The sequence below is a fragment of the Xiphophorus hellerii genome, chromosome 9 (assembly GCF_003331165.1).
Source record: "Xiphophorus hellerii strain 12219 chromosome 9, Xiphophorus_hellerii-4.1, whole genome shotgun sequence".
NCBI lineage: Eukaryota > Metazoa > Chordata > Actinopteri > Cyprinodontiformes > Poeciliidae > Xiphophorus > Xiphophorus hellerii.
Genome location: NC_045680.1, coordinates 2,071,661 through 2,090,845, shown reverse-complemented (window position 1 = coordinate 2,090,845; position 19,185 = coordinate 2,071,661). Strand labels below are relative to the sequence as shown.

The window sequence follows — 19,185 nt, the reverse complement described above, 5'->3', positions numbered from 1 at the left end:
TGTTGTCAAATATCTGACTTTTTTGCATTAGAATAACAGTATGGTAGTATGATCTGTCATAATGAAAACACAAGCAAGCTATTTGACTATCTTATTCATAAACAATGGTGTCAAAACTTTTCACTTTGATGACACTGACTTTTTTATTGATTTAAATACTTACATTTGAAGAAAAAACTATCATCAATTGACAAGCTCTTGCAGCTTATTTACCAGATTTTGCAGTTTGTACTAAATGTTTTTAAAAATATAACTAGCCGTTGCGCAAATTTGTAATGTGACAAATACACCAGACAACAAATAGTCTGGTGTGACATTATGGGTTGGTAATTAGTTATGTAGCAAACGATTATTCTGGAACCTATTAATCATGCGCAGGTAAATGACCTAAAATATTTTCTTTCAATAATCTGCGCTTGAAATCTTTGAACTTTGAACCAAGAAAATATTTCAAACATCTGAGCTGCAAACATGGAGAGAGGCGAGGCGCTAGAGAGGAGGGAAGACCGGAGAAAAGAAGTGTGTGCCGTGTGTGTGTGTATAGCACAGGAGAGAGAGAGCGAGAGGTGGTGCAGTTGAGCAAAGCGCAGTCCGGAGTGTTTCAGTGGGGCAGCAGAACGGAGGTGACAGCGGAGAATGGAGAGGAGCCCGTCCGCTCGGCGAGCTTTGACCGAGGAGAACCCGCTCGGTCCTTCCCTTCTGGAGCCAGCCTGCTGAGAGACACCGGGAGGAATTAGCCGGAGGGGGGCAGAGGAAAGGAATGGCTGATCCTCTGCGGAGGACTTTACTAGCAAAACTACGGGGGAAGAAGTCCAAAAAAGGAGCGACGCTCAGCGGTGGATACGGATCTGCTGCTGCGGCGAATGGGGGCCGAGAAGGTAAAGAAAAAGTTTTCCCCGAGGAGCCTCGGCCGGTAGTTTTGCTCACAGGGCTGGATTTCACGGCAGAGAGAATGAGCGCATACGAGAATTATGTAGCAGGAGCGCTGGTGCAAACAGAGGGGGCCACAACAGTCCCAGAGAGTCGCGCAGCGGAGGTGGCTGGCTCACGTCCCCGGGAGCCGAGCAGCGGGGGTAGGGTTCACGTTAATGAATGGCTCCTAGGGGCCCCACTTCAAAGAGACGCGCAGTTTGCTGGGGACGCGTTAGGAGGGGAGGACAGGAGGCTCAGGGAGCCCAGATCTGCGGGGATCTCTCTTGAAGGACCACATGTGCAGATAAAACGCTTCGTTCCTGCGCCGAGGCAGTGCGGCTTCGGCGATTCGATCGGGTTCGGGGACAGCTCCGGTCAAGCGTTACACCGAGCGCAGGTGCGGGCGCAGACGGGGGTCGTTAGAGCTGCCGTGGCTTGGGTTGCCGATGGTGAGGGGGCAGAGACCAGGAACCGGGGGTACTCCCGGCACATGGCAGGGACTGTAGTAGCAATTCACACAAACAACACCTGGAATTTTGACCGCCCCGCTCTGGAGGCATACACTCAAACTTGCGTGCATCCAAACTCTGAGGAAAATGTTTTAATCAGAAGCATTGAAAGTTATGAGCCTGACTGTGTCAGGCCCATCGGGGAGACCGCTGGATGCCCTCAGAGCCCAACAGTTTTCCCCACTGACTTACAGATTTGTGATCTCAAAATGCAAACTCTGTGCACCACAGAGGCGTCACTGAGGTACCCCTTAGATAGTGAAGATGACGATTACTATGACAATGAAATTCTGCCCTTTTACGAAGCAGTTAAACCAAAAACTGTTGCTAGAGTGGAGGTTGCAGAGATACAGGATAAAGGGCAGGGAGATGATGGTGATAGCGCCCAGGAAACAGACAGGCTCAGAACACAGCTGCAAGAGGCCTATTATCTTCTCATCAATGCTATGAATGATATCAGCTTGGATGTTCAGCAGATTAGTGGTGGCTTAGCTGAGCAGCAAGCCACCTCTTCCTGTAGTAGTCATTCAAGAGACAGCCTGTGCTCCAGGCTCTCTGTCAAAAACACTGACAGTGACTCCTGGTCCTCTGGAGGGAACCACAGTTCCCAGCAGCTTTCTGATACTGAATCACTCCTGCTCTGCCTTACTGGAAGCCTGGAGTCAAAGGCAAAGCTGATCAGTAAAAGCACATCCAGCTTGTCAGTGACCAAAAAACCCACATTAGTCCGGTCTGCCAGTGATGGAGTTATTAGGTATCAAGGCCTACCTTCATCTTGTACTCAGGCAGCCAAATGGGAAAGTGCATTAGTCCATCATGATAAAGAAGCTTTGGAGTTAAATAAACATGAAGAGGCTGAAGTCTCAAGAGCAGGTGAGCTATCTGAACCGGAGGTGCTTTGCAGCACCATCAGCAGTGACGAACTGCTGCAAAATGTCGGAGTTGAGGAGGAACATAGCGGACGGCTGAATGAGAGCAGCGGTTCGGTCAACAGCCTCACAGGTTCTACAGACAGCAACAGCGAAGCAGCAAGTCATCAGGGTCAGGAGGGCAAGCAAGAACAGGCCGAAGTCCGGACACAGGTGGTCCAGTCGGTCAGCAAAGCCTACGGTGTTACTGTGAACAAGATGCAAGAGTGGATGCACAAGGGTCGTCTGCTGTCGTCTGAGATGAAGCAGCGCATTGAGGGTTCGTCTTTACCTCTTGGTGGATGCCAGAGCCAGGATTGGTCCTCCACTCAGGCTAACCTCGGAGACTGCAAACCAGGGGTCCCGGTTCGAGGGAGTAAATCAGTCAAGGTTAAGTCGTCTACAGTCAAGTCTGCAAGACAGCAGCAGCAGCCAGGTAGGAAGGCTACACAGGGTGGCCTCGTCTCCAGGGGGATCCTCTACCCTTCTTCCTCCCATCTGATTGTTGTCATCCTCCTCCACTCATAGTAGACTCCGTCTGGTGGTGGTCCACCCTTCACTCCTCCACTTTCGGATGCAAAGCAAAGGGACGAGACACCTCAGACCTCTTGCTTTCCTTTGTAGGGGTTCTCTAACCGGTGGCGGGCTTTGTCCTTCACACTAATTTAGCAGCATTTTAACACTAAATTAATTGCACATGAGGTTGTAGGTCAAAATACTCACAGCATAGATCCAGTAACAACTAACTCACTCTTCTGTTAGATTGTTCCCAGTGGTGTTGGTGGTGGGGTTTTATGTGTGTGTCTGTGTTTTATATGTATATATTTTATTTTAATGTTTGTTTCTGAGGAAAAGGTAAAATAATTTTCTATTGCAGTTTTTATGAAAGACATGGAAACATCTGTATCAGGAAACCACAAGTGAGATCATTAGTCAGAAAATTTCTCTGTTTAACGTATTGCCACCAATTTTACAGCTTTTCGTGACCAATTTGTAGTTAGAATCGGTACAGAACTTGGTATTTATTAGTTTCCATGTACCACACAGTTCTTACTCTCATTTTTTCCTCATTTATTTTCTTCCACATTCTCTCTTCTCCTCGTGTCCGCTGAGCTTTTCCACAGCTGTGGCCAGAGGAATCCAAGGCGGGAGAGAAGCCACTGCAGTATTTTTCTGCTGCGCTCGTGGTGTGTGATTTGTTTGAGAGAAGAGGGGGTTGTGCTGTCATGTCGCTTTCCTCCCCAGTCATTTGCTCTTGACAGCCCAATGGTAGCTTGCATTTTAAAGAGACTTTGAGTTGAATTTTTGAAATGCCATTCCCGTTGTTTAACTAGTTTGAGCTGTGTCACCTAATTCCTCACCATGACTGAACAAAATGAAGGGTGATTAAGTATTTATTGAGGTCATTGCTTGGCTTATCTTGGGAAGCTCTTCGCACCTTACAAAAAGCCTAAAGTTATTCAATACTCACTTAAAGCTCTTGTTTGAGTTGTTTGAAAATTCTCTTAGATTTCAAACTTTAGTGAAATCTAAGTTTCACTTTTGACTGTAAGTCAAATGTCCTAGTTTGGCTTCATATAATTTTGTTTATGCTCTAACTTTTCCAGTTATCACTGTTTTGAAACATATATAACTTTATGTATAATGTCTTTTGTGAACATAAGCCTGCCTACACACCTCTTTGCTTTGTTTGTTCATGTGTGTATATGAAGTCAAAAGATTGATTTTGTTTTGGTTTGTCAGAGAAGGCATGCTGGCAGGTGGACATGATGCAGGTGTCCTGTTTTCACCTGGCATTAGGTCATGAGTCATACATTTGGTTAATGTCGTGTTAAGTCTCAAAAGAATTTGGCAGTGATGTTTCTATGCTAGTCTATGACTGGAATATTTTGAAGATGTACAGACTTTCTATCAAAAAGTCTAAAGATAAGAACAGTATCAGTACTGTATGCTGCCTTTACAGTAGTTTAACTTAATTTAAAAAGACATACACCTGTCTGGCTTTGCAAAATGTAAAATAGAGTTAAAAGGGAGTGTAGATATAAAAAACTGAAACATGAAGTAGAATATACCTAAGGAGTAAATATCAGAGTAGCCAACCTTTTAGGGCAAAATCTGGAAATGAAAATGGCAAAAAAAAAAAAAAAAAAAAAGATTTTATTTCGGCCCCTAAAAACATTTGTATCGATATCTTGAAGTGCTACCATTTACATACAAGACCTCAACGGAAACAGAAGTTTTAGCATTTCATCTTTTTGATTATGTAAGCAGAACTTTAAATGTTTTGACCTGCTCTATATTAGCAACTTCCCAAAATCGTTGCTGATTTCTTACCAAGTCGTATCTGCTTCAAAATATCAATTTAATGAAATTTAATGTTCTTATTTATAAGTTTCATTAGTTGAGGTCAATAAAGTTTGTTTGATTTACCAAATTCCCCTCCCAGCTAATTTCATAACAAATTTATAGAAGTTGCGCTAAGCTAGCTTAACTTGTGACTCTTTAGATTTATTACAAAGGCATAAGATTAAAGTTAAAAACAATCAATTCTATCAAGCAAAACCAAATATTTCCAAACCTTTTACCAAATCTTTTGAAAACAAGGCATTTAATATGTTTTTGCTTAATTGTCTAAGGCATTGCTTAACTTCCTAAATCCATCATTATTTGCTGGTTCTGGAGATTTAGACTTGGGCTCTGTGTGTAGGTGTTACAAACAGTGATTCTTCTGTTTATTGGGTACACCAGTTCAAACAACTGAACATATCAAATCAGCTAGTCAGATGACAACAGCTTAACAAATTTAGATGTGATGAAAACGACTTTCTTAAATTAAAAAGGGCTTAAGTGAGCTTAATGTTGAGATTTTAAAACACAACTACAGTATTTACAAGGTTTAAAGAAAATTATCCATAAAACAGCTTGTTGATTTCAGAAGTTCAAAGAGTGTTTGCAGACAAGATGGAGAACCTAATAAATCATCAGGAGCTCAAATAACCCCACGTTACAACCACACTATGCAGAACTGCATCTCCAAGCTCACAATATGTTGAACCTTGAGACAGACTAGCTACAGCAGCAAAGGTGCCACCAGCTGCCACCTCTGTAAATTGAAAACAGCAAATTGAGGCTTAAAACTGGACTTTCTACTGAAAAAAGCTTCACGGTCGGATGAGTCTCCATCTCTATGGCAACATTCAATGATCAGAATTAAGTGTAAACAACATAAAATCATAGATCAATCCTGCCTTGTATGACCGGATCAGGCTGGTGATAATGAAATGGTGAGGCTTCTTGAGTGTTGTTGCTGACCATGTTAATCAACATTGTACAGTTACGTATTTGGGTATATTATACACACATGCCCTTATATAAATTTGTTGTGTTTTGAGAAAGTGTTTTCAGAAACACATGACACAACTGAGGGTGGCGGTACAAAGATTGTCTTGTCTTATACTGTAGTATGCATAAGCCTTGACAGATTTATTGATGTTGCAGATATGAGCTGGGAGAAACGTGAGGCATCAGGGATCATACTAGGATGGTTTTACAAGATGTTTGAGTCATAATGGTGTCTGCTGCAAGGAGTTGGGAGAGCACTAGTTTTTACTAGCTTTTAAGGGACTTCAGAGCTTCTTTTAAAAGGCCTGTTATTCTTATTTCAGTTTTTGTGCTAATTAAGTCATTTCTGTGTCCTCAAACTTAAATTTTAACCAGCACAATAAACCCCAACAAAGAAGCAATGAGAGAACTGCAACACAGAGGAAAAAAATTGGCTCTTCAGCCAACATATTGAGGACAGCACTGGCAGTACGTGTCAGTGGGATGCAAGTGTTGACATGTGATGTAACCCTGAGCGATCTTAGCTCTGTCCTTGTGTAAAAAGAAAAATCTACACTGACAATCCTCATTAGCATATGAATGAGTGTCAACAGGAATGCATGGCACCCAGCAAAAAGATTCGCTCTAAAGGGAGCTCACAAACCCCGTATACACAACAAAGTTGTGTCTGTAGGGAGGAGAAAATGAGCTGCTGCGTGTTTGCTCCTATAAAAGAGAAGCCTCTATGACGAAAAGGAAAATCAGGAAAGAAATTAAAAGCCTATGGGAAAGTGGATCAAGTGCTTTGTCTTTGTGGAGCAAAAGATCCAGCCACTCATAAGGTTTAGAGATGAATGTAAGTGGGTTTACTCTGTGGCTCACACGGCACAGATCTTCTTCGGCACTTGCAGATTTTTCCTTGGTAACTTTGCAAACCATAACACTCCTCCCCATCTGTGCACCACCTCTTTCTTTCTCTCTTTCTTTTAGTCTTATCACAAAGACACAGTCCTGTATTATTGGCTTTGGCCATCTGGTACCTTCAGGTCAGGGGTCCGTCAGTTCTCTTTGCAGTGATCACAAGAGAATTTAGGCTACAAAGAAGCTGACAGGGACCTTGACAGTTTTCAATGTATATGACAGTTTTAATACTACATTTTCCATAAGTATTTTTGTTGGATTGGTTTTGTGGCTGCAGGTCATTAATTTTTTTTGACAGTTTGTCATAAGGTGACCTTTTCTTCCTTGTCCTAAAACTGTCCTCCATCTTCTAGATAGAGAATTTATGTATTTTATTTGTGCTTCATGAATCTTCTTAGATGTTTTATTTTGAATAATTACATGCCTTTTAGAGGGCATTATACCTGTTTCCTGCCTTAACTTGGAGGATGAAATTTTACATTTACAATATTTTCCTTGAAAACTTATTAACCATCTAACAAAATTAGCTTTCATCTCATCTTTGCTAATCATAATTATTCTTTTTTATTATTTAATTTTGCCCTTATATTGCCTCTTAGAATATCTTAGTTTATTTCAGTGTTCTTATAAACTCTTCAATCATATAACCACAGTATACCTTGATGTTTCTTAGGATAAAATCCCTAAATTCTTAGCAATCCTTTGTCAGTTTTTATCAGGCTAAATAATAGACTGAGAGGTGAATGAGGCCTATAAATTGTCTAACATTTGACAGCAGTTAAAAAGAGGCCAAAATTTTACAAATTGGGTCCAACTTGTCCGGCTTGTTGTTTGTTTTGGAAGCTGCTGTTGCTGCTGTAAAGGAGTGTGATGGTGAAAGGAGACGGCAGCAAAGATTTAAATCTCCAGCCGTGGTCTGGAATGCCGTTCGTGTCGGAACATGCTTCCTTTTCTAGTTATGAAAGACCCCTTGAAGAAGACAGCTTGTCGACAAAAGTGCCGTGTGTAGTCTCGGCATCAGGGTCAGTAGTTTTGGAGAGGTTTTGGTTCTAATTGGTCCTTTTTTTCAAATAAAAATATTTCGTTTTGTAGAAATAAATTAAAAGTGGCCTGATTTCTATATTTAAGGTTGCTCTTTAGCTTTGTTTGTTGTTTATGGGTCTTTGTCCATCCTGAAACCAAAGCGTCTTTAAATTGTAGTTTTTCTGGTAAGAAATTGAGTTTATTGTTGCAAATGATCCATTTTAGGTAAAAAGATGAAAGTTTTTAGTCTATTTTTCCTTACAAAACAAAGTTAATGGTGCACCGTAGTACAATCCCCCATTTTCTGCTACAGTACGTTCTAACCTTATGAATTTTCAATAAAAATTGAAAGGCTACCTGAAACGCAGCCAGACTGGAGCAGATAAAATCATAGCATCACAGATGAGTGCAGCCTGGCAGTTCAAGCCCACACAGTCACGCATGGAACTCAGCGAACCAGCAGAAATAAAATCCTGGCTTCTCCTTTTACAAAAACTTTAATATTACTCAACTGCAGGTCCTCAAAAATCTCCAATCGAGACTTTGCGAACACACAATACAAATGTGATTCTGAATGCAAGTCCTCTGTAAATGAAGCAAAAAGAAGGTTCTGCTTGTGTCTGACATCAAATGAAAAACAAGAAATGTTGTTGTTACTCGTTCAAGATTAGGATTTTACTGTACAAACAAAGCTGATTCAGAAATCAAATTAACTGGAATGTTTACAAGGTGGAGCGCAAGAGAGTTTAATCCCCAACTTAGATTAGTCCATTCCCACAAAATGTTCTAGCTGTAGCTCAGGAAAGATTAACCCCTTCTTTTGTTGCGGTGTAATAAATTTCAGTGTGTATGTTTATGGGACAATAGTTGCTTTATAAAGCTGTAGATTTCTGGAATACTGCTGGGACAGGCCTGTAGACTCTAGGTGAGGCATGGCAAGTTTATTTGTGCTGCGGCATTCAGAAAGAAGGCAAAGTGTTTTACAAGGAAATAAAGAAAAAATCCCATTACACACATTAAATATAGTACGAGAATAATAGTAAAATTTGAATATAAAAGAAAGAAATGCTAGAAAGAACATTGAAAACAAATAAATAGCTCAGACACAGGTGATGCTACAATTTAGGTCTTTAATCACACGTAGGACTAACAACTCATTGGTATTATGGACACAAGGACTTGGTGACTGTAACAAACTGTGGTTATGTGATCACACAGAAACATAAAGCTGCCTTGTTGGCTTACCAATTGTAGGAAATGTAAAACTCCATAATTGGAGCTAGACTAAATATGTAGATATTGAATTCTGCTTGCCCGAGTATAGAGCCTGGAGGAACTCCCACACACAGTTATTGTTTGTTTGGACTTATAACTGCCAAATAACAGATAACTGATCTGCCAAATACATTTTAACCAAATTTTCCAGTGTATTGATCAACATGTTATGATCAGCTGTGTTAAATGCAGCACAGACACCCACTCACATGAATACAGATGGTTATTTTTACAGTTCATCATCTTTTTTCTTTTTTACTCTTTAGACATTCTACTATCTATCCACAAGCTCACTTCTGACATACCTGAGAACTCACTCTTTCTCACTCCTCTTTGGCACTATTACAACTATATTTTATGCTAGATCTTCTGTATAGAATGTCAAATTTTCTAAAAGAAAGTAAAAATATACCCAGGTTTCTAATTTGCTCGGCTACTCAGGCATGCGTGAAAAAAGAATTTTCTGGAGAAGTTGGCATTAGAGCATGTTGGAGGGGCTCGAAGGAGAGCTGGAGGGGATCAAAACAGTATTTTATATGAGCCTGCTCTACAAGTTAGAGCAGGACGCTGGCCTCCTTCTGCACTGTGCTGTACTTGTCACACTCTTGTGCATAGTTGTGTGTGTTTTTTTTTTCTATGCTTGCATCTGTGATAAATTCTTGCATCTTCTTAGTGTTTGATTGGAAATCTCCTACGAGGGACTGGAGAAAACAGTCCCTCGAGACATTAAGTGCTAATGCAGGTCACATCCGTATTACCGGAATGTGTTTTTGTTTGTTTACTTTTTTAACATGTTTCTGCTGTCTTCACTTTTTACCAGTCTCTTCCTCCTACTTCTTTCTGAAACGTTGGCTGTTTCTTGCATACTTTTTTTGGATCTGCTACAACAGAAGGTATGCGTGCAAAATCCCTCAATTTCCTCTTGGAAGTGTGAGTTCACAGATTCCCAAAGTTAACCCTGAATAGGGTAGTTTCTGGAAATAATGCTGGAGGGCATTGAGGGACATTATGATAGTCCATCTATCTTTAAATCCCTGAAAGAAGAGAGAAAAAAATTTAGCAAAGAAATATTTAAACCACCTGGCATTACTAAATATTTCCACACTTGTGGTTTGTTGATGTAAATGTTTTCTTCAGCCTGTTGTGACATGAATAGTTTGAGATGAAACATCGACTTCTCTAATTCAGTTCACATCTGTAATTACTGAAATTATACTAATCAAGAAGATGGTTAGTTCCTTCTTTTAGTCCAGGAAATAACTTTTCAATTTTATTTTCTGACCTGCTGCAGTGACTCTCACGGTCTGCCTTTGTGTCCTCCACTTTCTCAGCTTTCATTGAGAATTTCCAAACTCCATGTGCTAATGGCAGAGAGGCCAGCAGACTGACCAACGAGCCTTCATCATGGAGCCCGCAGCTCACCACCACCATTACGGTGTCCAAAAAGCGCAACTGGCTGCAGCAGAGCTCCCAGCCAAAGAGTCACTGCACCAAGGATGAGCTGCAAGGCATGCTGGGAGCTGAGGAGGGCAGTCAGCTTCCTCCTGCTCCCAGCCCCTCGCCAGAATTTGTGAGATCCACAGGTGGAGCGCCGCCACGGCCAGTACGCCCACAGATCCCTCAGGTTAGATCCTCCACAGATGTATGAGATTAAGATGACTGTGTTAGTTTAGCATTGGTGAAAAAGCAGAAACAGCTGTGACAGGGTGGGTCTTTTTACCATGTTACAACCAGGGGTGTCCTTATGCTATTTTTTCACTTCTGACACGATACCGATATTGACCTAATACCATGTCAGTATGCATCATTCATTCTTTTATTACATATTTTGTGGTGTGGAATGTTAGAAAGGCAATGCAATACTCAGACAGAGAGCAGCAGTCAACAACAACAGGCATGAGAACATGCTAATATCCAACAATTTTAGATGCAGGCTGATAAAATCTGATGCTCATCTATTGGCTGATATCAGATCGATTTCCGATATTAGTATCCGATTGGAACACCTCTAGTTTTATCATGATTTTATATGATAGATATGAAACGCAAATGTGAAGTGGAAGGAAAATGATACATGGTTGTCAAGACATTTTTTACAAATAGTAATGATAAAAAAAAAAGTGTGGGTTGCATTTAGAGTAAATTTAGCCCCATTCACACCGAATTAGAAAGAAAAGCAGAATCACAAAGATTAAGGAACACAGCAGACAAGTCAGCGTTAAAGTTAAGTGTAACGCAGGGTGAGACTTTAAAACAATAGTTTGAAACTCTATCTATTTGTCTTTGTTTTCAGGTGGTTGTTGGTCAGTGTAAGATGTCTCCTCATCCTCGGAGCGTGGACCCATCGGAAGAGAACGACGCAGATGATGAGGGGGAGATTTGGTACAATCCAATCCCAGAGGACGATGAACCAGTGACGTCCCGTCGGCCCTGCATTCGGCTGGTCGTCCCACCGCAGGGCGAAGCGCAGAGGCGACCTGGCAGGGGAGCGGACGTGGCTCAGGGCGGCTGGACCGCGGAGGGTTCCAGCGGGCCTGAGGCGGTCATGGAAGGTCCCGGTAGCGGTTCTGGAGATTTGAGTTCGGGGAATGCTGCACATTCCACGGAGGCGCTACATCTGCACAGACAGATGCTCGCGTGCAAACCTCCAGAGGAGGGGGGGCCCTCCTCCAGCAGACCAACAGGTAAACCCCTTCCCCCCACAAAAAAAACTCTTTATTGCTTCTTTCTTTGTGCAGACTTAGTCATTCATGCTTTTTCATTTATTTTATTGAGATGATGCTTGGGGCCAATTACTTTTTGTCTCCATCAATCATTCAGCAGATTCTTGCGGTTTGCACTAATTATAGCCAACGCTGACAAGGATCCTAATCAAGGATTTTTTTTTTCGCTCTACAAAATAAGAGCTAAAAATCTAAAATATTTAATGTTTAACTGTAAATTTAAAGACAACTTTCATGTAAGTTTAATTCTTTAAGTTAAGACAGCCTTTTCATTGTTTTTGCTTAAAATGTAAAGCTCATCGGATTTTACATAAAGAGACAAGCTGTCCTATTCTTATGTTCTTTTTTATCAGAGCAGACAGGAGTCAAGCCCCGTTTAATCATATCCTCCCATATCAGTGTCCCTCATTAGTTCAGCTCAGACAGACATTAGACAGAAGGAATTCAACATTGACATTCCTCAGACGAATGATATCCTCTTACTTAAGACTGAGTCCACACAATGATCTGTGATCTTTGGAGTTTTTTTGTTCATAAGCAGAGACAGATTCTTGACCCCAAGAGTTTCCGAATCACCCCAGACATGAATCTTTGCACTTCTCCTTCACTTTCTTTCCCTCCTCTTTACTCGCCCATCCGTTAGCAACGACAGGATGATGACAGCCAGCACACGGCTTCCCATCTCCTAGTGTCCTTTTCTTTCTTTTTTTTTTTTCCTGACTTCCGACTTTTTGTTCTCTGTGATGTGGCAACATGGTAGTTTGAACTATTTGGCACATCTTCATCTGAGCCTTTAATTATAACGCTTCTCTGTGGCACGCAACAGCCATTACAGTTGTACGAACACAAAAGCAGTGTGAATAGTTTGGCTCATTCTTGGGCTCTTGTTTCTCCCAGCGACAGTTTGAAGGCTTGAAATGAACACACTGACAGCTTTCCTCACAAAGAACCAAAACCACAGTAACCAAGACCAGACAGAATATATATTTTGAATATATATATATTGAAACTATATATTTTCTATATTCTACTGTGTTATGAGAGTTTTGCGCCGACTAGCTTTAGCAGCAGCAATAATTAGCAGCTGATAAACTCCTTTAACCTGATTGTGTAGCATCCAGCTAACTCCTGGCACTCATATAACATGCATGGTTAAAAAAAAGACTGTCTGTCCTGCGAGACTTTCCTTGCGGGATTAGAATTAATCCAGTCCCAAATGAGACTTGGTGTACCGGTCCAGGAATGGCTCTAATCATACTGCACAGTCTGCCACACTAATCATTCAGCACAGAGCTAAATAAAAGCTATACCTTAGCACATCTTTTATAGAACTGTGTTTCTTTTTGTGGTCTGATTAAAAATTTCAGCCAGAAAGTTTTTATTCTGATCTTATGTGATATAAACCAATATAAAGTAGTAGTTGTTTTCAGAATTTTCTAAATGTTTTACGAAGAAGTAAGTGAAGTTAAGTGAAAAGTAAGTGTACTTGTATTCATCCCCTTGTAGAACAGTTTCTACATCAACTACAGTTGCAGGTTATTTGGGAAATGTTTTTACCAGCTTTGCACAGACAGAATTAACAATTTTACCTCCATTTATTTTCTGTTAAAAATGCCCAAGGTTTTCCGCATGTTGCCAGTTATATTTAGGACTGGACTTAGTTAAACTAACACATGGACATTCTTTGATGTAAACCATTTTTTGTAGCTCTGGCTGTATAATTAAAGTTTTTTGTGGCTAGAAGGTAAAGCCCAGTCCCTTTCTCAAGTCGTCTGGGACTTCTAAAAAGTTTTATCTCTGAACAGCTTCTATTTAACTCCATCTAAGTTTGAGAATGCCCCTGTTCCATCCAAAGAAAAGCATCCCCTCAGCATGATGCAGCCACCACCTTGTTTCTCCATAGGAATAGTGTGTTTGAGGTGAGGTATAGTGGACCAAATGATAAATTTTAGGTTAATCTGATCAGAGTTTCTTCCCACTTGTGTTTACTCTCTTTCTTACGGCTTTCTTTCAACAATAACTTTTTTCTTGTCAATCTTTTCTTGTTATAAATTTCCTTCTGACATATTCAGAAGGAAAGCTTCTGAATCTTTCCTTGAGCCTGAGCTGTGCGTCTTCTCCAGATTTATTGCTCCTCTGATCATTACTTTTTTTGTAAATATCTCTGTAGGTTTGAAATGAGAAATGCTCTAGACGAATAGCCCGGACATGAGTCTTTTACTTTGCTACCATTCGGAAACCTGTGCTAAGTTTATGCCTCTAGTAAATATTTGTGTTTTCCTGCAGCCAGGTCTGTGATTGTGTGGTTTTACTTGTTGCTGTGAAAATGAGAACAGCGCGTAGTTGTTTTCTTTTTTTCCCCCCGTTTTCCCTCCTGCTCCGGAACTGCCTGCTGCTTGTTGATTTTGCAGTCGATTCCAGCGGGTTTGGTGACGCCATCCCTCAGTTTATTGCAACAGAAACGGAGCTGCGTCCCCTGCTTTGTGTCATCAACCATCATGGAGGTTGTTAGTGTGGTGTGGATACAGCGGGTTCGCTTTGCCTTGCTGTGTGCCTTCGTCTCCAGTTATAAACGGCCTCGACCTTCAGAGTTTACTGTGGGCATTGTGGTTGCTGTTAACAGAGTTTGTATTGACTGCAGAGGGACACTCCTCCTCTTTAAACTGGTGGGGGTTTTGGGGTGGTTGTGGTTTCAGGGCAGCAGCCTGCAATGAGCTGTCAGCCTCTCATCTGTTGATCAAAGAATCAGGAGCTGGAAATCAGGAAAAATATAATAATAATAATAATAATAATAATAATAATAATTTGAACTGCTTGTCTCCCTCTGTTTTAGCAAGCAAGAGTTGTTATGTAGCTATTTAATCCTAAAAAGGTTATAATTTGTTAAAGAAAGAAAATCGTTGCACCTTAATAGGTTTAATATTTTCAGATAAAAAACCGTTTTTAACTGCTTGTCATTCATTTACACCCACAACATTTAATACGATAGCATTTTCTTCAAGAAATTAAACCTTTAAGTGTATGGTTGCTGATTACTTTTAGTAATACCTTAAATAGCTGGGTTTTTAGGGGTTGAGCAGTTTATTTCATCCTGAGGTCTTCTAAATATTCTAAGTTCCAAGAGAGGTTTGGTTAATTAAGTCTGCCAAAACATGTTTCTCCTCCTCAACAGTCAGAGGTGTCGAAGCGTTATGGCTTGTGTCAGCTTCAGTCCGCTGGGATTTATTTTTTAGCTCCAGTCTTACCCGACAGTCTTGTTCCTTTTCCTGTCTTTTCAAATGAGGCCACTTTGACCAAACATCAGACAGAGTCCCAGTTTGTTCTCCAGTCCTGGCAGAAGAGAGCTGGTTGTCTAGCAAACGAGTGACCAGTGTCCTCTCTGTTCACCTCCCTCTGAATACACAGCAGCTGCTGCTCTTAGGGAAATAAAACATCAAACAACAAGCCCCCCACAGACAGAATATGCTTGCTTGGAGACAGCAGACACATCATTTGGCTCCACTATACTTATTTAAACTAACTTACCCTATAAGTCTTTAGTTTCTTACTAACATGTGCGGATACATAGGCATGGTTTGGCATATGAGCCTTTTGATTAAACATGGTCAACTATTGCTGCAATGTCTTAAAGCTTTCATAATGTGATATTGTAGGAAATGTTTCCCTCTGTGCAGACCAGTCGCGCATAAATATTAAAGGTTTGCTCATCACAATTTCTATCCGTACGGACATATAGGAATCAAGGCTTTTGACTTTTGCAAAACCCATTGAATTCCTGTGATTCTAACCCATCTTTTGAACTTCCTGTTTCTTGTTTAACATGAAAATGAGCTCATGAAGGATCCACTTTCATCTGGCAGACCAGAAAATTGACAGGCCTCTTACTTATTGAGCATGAATAGCAATGTCTGCTGAATTAATGAAGTAGTATAAATGTAGATGACTCTGTCCAGTTGGCTGCTTCCTTTTCCCTTGCCGGATACACTACAGACTCCTTGTGTGCTGCCTACTGAGTGACTTTTTGTGCAGCTGAATGCTTTATTTGTATGGACGATAATGATTGATGGACTTTGGGGGTGGTGAACTCACTGGTGTGTTTCCAATCTGTTGTTCTCTTTGGAGCCTGTTTAAGGGAATCTGACTTGGCCAGCACTCAAAACTGGATCAGAGCTATTTCTGGACTTGTTTTGGTCTCATTGGCTGCAGAGTTCCAGACTTGGCCTTGGTTGATAGCGTTATAGACAGAGAGTACAAACCTCACAGTTCAATCCCTGAAGCTAATGTTGTCTGATGGTTGCAACGTTTGGGTCTGGAGGAAGTCAGCAGCCTCTAGCAGCAACATTGTGTGAACAGCCCTTGAAAACCAGAGCAGATTCCTCAACGCACAGCAGAAGTGAAGTTCAGGTCACATAGTTTTCTCTAGAAGATTTTTGATTTCTCTTTTGATAGGTAAAAATAATCATCAGGGCAAAACGGGGCATATTCTCTCCAAATAAAGAGTTCCAATGACATCCTTTGCCCAATTAATCAAAAAAAAAAAAAAACACATCCAAATCCTAAAAATTAGATAAAGTTGTTTCATTGCTCTATCACATTCAATAAATGTAACATTTCTACATAAAACTAATTATTTAGAGGTATTCTATTTAACAAAGTGTTATTAACTGATGCCACTTTATTGTCAGAATGCTTTCAAAGATAGAGAAATTAGCTTTTGTCCGGAACCAGGTGATTGGCCCTGACTTCTGACTGTCAGTCACAATCTGAAAAACACCATATTTTTCCAATCAGGGCATACACCATGTGTTAGCACTGCCTGGTCGCACTGAGGAAAAAAACAAAAACACAATTTGATGTAAAAACTGTTATTGAGTGACAAAGACTCCAAACTTACCTTTAAATTGATATTTTCCATCCATTTTCTTACACCCGTATCTCATTGGGGTCAGGAGGGGTGCTGGTGCCTATCTCCAGCTGTCAACGGGCGAGAGGCGGGGTCACCCTGGACAGGTCACCATTCCATCGAAGGGCAACACAGAGACAGACAGGACAAACAACCATGCATGCACACACTCACATCTAAGGAGAATCTACGTATTCTGACCAGTTAATTTAACAGTCATGTTTTTGGACTGTGGGAGGAAGCCGGAGTACCTGGAAAGAACCCACGCATGCACAGGGAGAACATGCAAACTACATGCAGACAGAACCTGGGCCGGGAATCGAACCCTGGACCTTCTTGCTGCAAGGCAACAGTGCTATTGATATTTTAAATATTTAAATAAATATTTCCTGAAAAGTTCCTGATAAACAGAGCTTATCTTTTCACACCAGTATTGAGTTCTTCATTTTTGTCCTTTTCTAAGTGTCTTGTAAAAATCTTTGCATGCAGCTTTAATCACTTAGTGAGCCTCTCAGAGTGACTATGACACTAAAATGCTAATCTCTTCAGGATATGATTCACTTAAAGTGGTGTATAAAGTGAATATGGATTTATTGTTCCCTTATCGTTGTTTCTTTCCCAAGAGAAGATGTTGTCATTCATTTTTGACAGGACTATTCATTTAACGTAGTGAGGAAGCAGTTAAATGTGGGCTTGTCTTCAGTTTGTCATTATATTGCAAATGTTTATAACCTTGTAAGTTTTCTCACATTGCTGACCAGAATTAGCACCCACTCACTTTGTTGATTTACAGCAGGGGCGAAATTGGCGCAGTAGTATAAAAAAGTTGAGTCATATACTGCAAGTATCACTTTGGCAGGGTTCTAACAAGCCGCAATGCATGCTTGGTTATTTAGGCAGGGCTTTTGATAACTACTGGAGTTCAACATCCAGACTTCTGCAGCCAATAAAAAACCATCCAGAACCAAAATATCCAGAGCTGAGTGAAGAGGAGGCAGCTCAGCTCACGGCGGTGTCCCAGTCACCGAGAGAAGAAACTACAGCGCCAGCATGTCATTCACACTTTTATTTACACTTGCCATGTTTGTCAGCACACACCCTGGCCTATTTTGTTTTTACATTTCACACACTTTTGGCTGACAAGCTTGTACAAAAACAGACATGCAAGTGGATACAGGTGGGCAGTCAGGAGCAGCAGATTGTTGTCTCCCCTCAAGGCTTATCAAAGTTTGCTCAGGCTCATTTTGCTCATTTTTTCTTTCTCACACACATGCTTAATCAAATGACAGCTGAGATTATATGACCGTCTTGGCGTGGGCTGCAGCAGCAATTTGTTTTGTGATGGAATAACACAAAAACAAATGATTAGTTTGTAACTTTGGTGCACGCCTTCACTCTGCACCTGTTTAATGCTAGTGCGGTGAAAAATCAGGGTCATAAATTCCTGGCCTTTGTTAAAGGCTGTCAGATGCCGGGTGCCTGAGGGGGCAGCGGGGTCCCTCAGGCACCCCGTGTGTGTGCTCTTTTTTTATAAATGCGCTCTCTCTTTGTGTTACAGTAATGTAGGGACTGGAGTGCATAGTAAATGTTGGGGGTGGGCACAGTTACACGGCTTAGGTGACACCCAGCGGAATGTGGACCTTTTGACCTTTTGACCTCGGAACATGGCCCTGGAGGGTTGAGTGTCAAACCATCGCCCCTGAACCTCAGCTTGTAGGTGTCACATTACTCTGCTGGCTGCTGCCACAAGTCCAAAGGCTACAAAGCACCCAGCCTGTGGGGGTATGCGCGCGTGTGCGTGTGTGTAGAGTCAAAACTATTAACAATGCAGTCGTCATTAGACTCACCTTAAAACAGTAAATCCAAGAGGACAGAGGGCGTGAGAATGAGCTGTGATGATAAAGTAACTTCTTTCTGGGAGTTCCTCTGGTTGCTACCGTTGGCAATGCTTTAAACTAGCATCACAATACTAAAAATATTTGCTTTGGCGAATTACAACTTGTGTGGAGGGTTATTGTCAACCTGGTAATTCTCATGTCCAGTGTGTTTAATGTTTGACTCACCAGTCACACATCCAAGTCAAACAAGCTGAAAACCAGGTGATTCTGGTTAACAGTGAATTTCTATGGTTTACTCCTCAAAACACTTTTATTGTTAATAATTTACAATTATCAACAGCACATATCATACATAGCCTACAAGTTGATAAAAGGTTTATTTTAGTGTTTACTATATCTAAAGTGTGTACTCTTTCCCCACAAGTCAGTAAATTGTAGAATCTTTTAATTCTAATTTAGTATTTTTGCAATAAGATTAGGACAGTCCTTGCTATTTTGTGAGCTACTGTAATAATTCTCTGCAGTTTCCTAAAATTATTTTTGTAGAAAGTACCTAAAATAGCTGCTTTTGTGCAAATTATGTTTCTTGAGATCTTTGGCTGGTCACTTTAAAATACTTGAAATTTGTGAGTGAGCTTTGTCTGATTCTAGTACTCTCTCTCCTTGTTTTAGCCTTGACTGTAGTTCTTTGTGTACTGCACCCCTCCCCAGATGTTGTTAGGTAAATTTGCTCCTCCAGGGTCCTCCGCCCATATTCTCCATTTTCAGAGCCCCTCTGTCTGGATTACTGGCAGGGCGCTGTGACAGGCAGACACCACTCCACCCATCTAAAAGGGGGCTTGATGAGGAATC

At 41.1% G+C, this 19,185-nt stretch overlaps 1 protein-coding gene across 2 annotated transcripts in view; it reads left to right on the top strand.

Moving 5' to 3' along the window:
• The first annotated feature begins 542 nt into the window (after positions 1-542).
• The window catches only part of syde2 (synapse defective 1, Rho GTPase, homolog 2 (C. elegans)), a 55,393-nt gene continuing 36,750 nt past the window's right edge, over positions 543-19,185 (top strand). Inside the window, exons 1-3 of one of the 2 annotated variants that reach the window (XM_032572430.1) lie at positions 543-2,765; positions 10,201-10,493; positions 11,163-11,553. In XM_032572430.1, coding sequence (XP_032428321.1) covers positions 761-2,765; positions 10,201-10,493; positions 11,163-11,553 — 2,689 coding nt within the window. In that variant the 5' untranslated portion in view covers positions 543-760. The remainder of the gene's footprint in view (positions 2,766-10,200; positions 10,494-11,162; positions 11,554-19,185) is intronic. The other variant, XM_032572431.1, reaches the window with a different exon arrangement.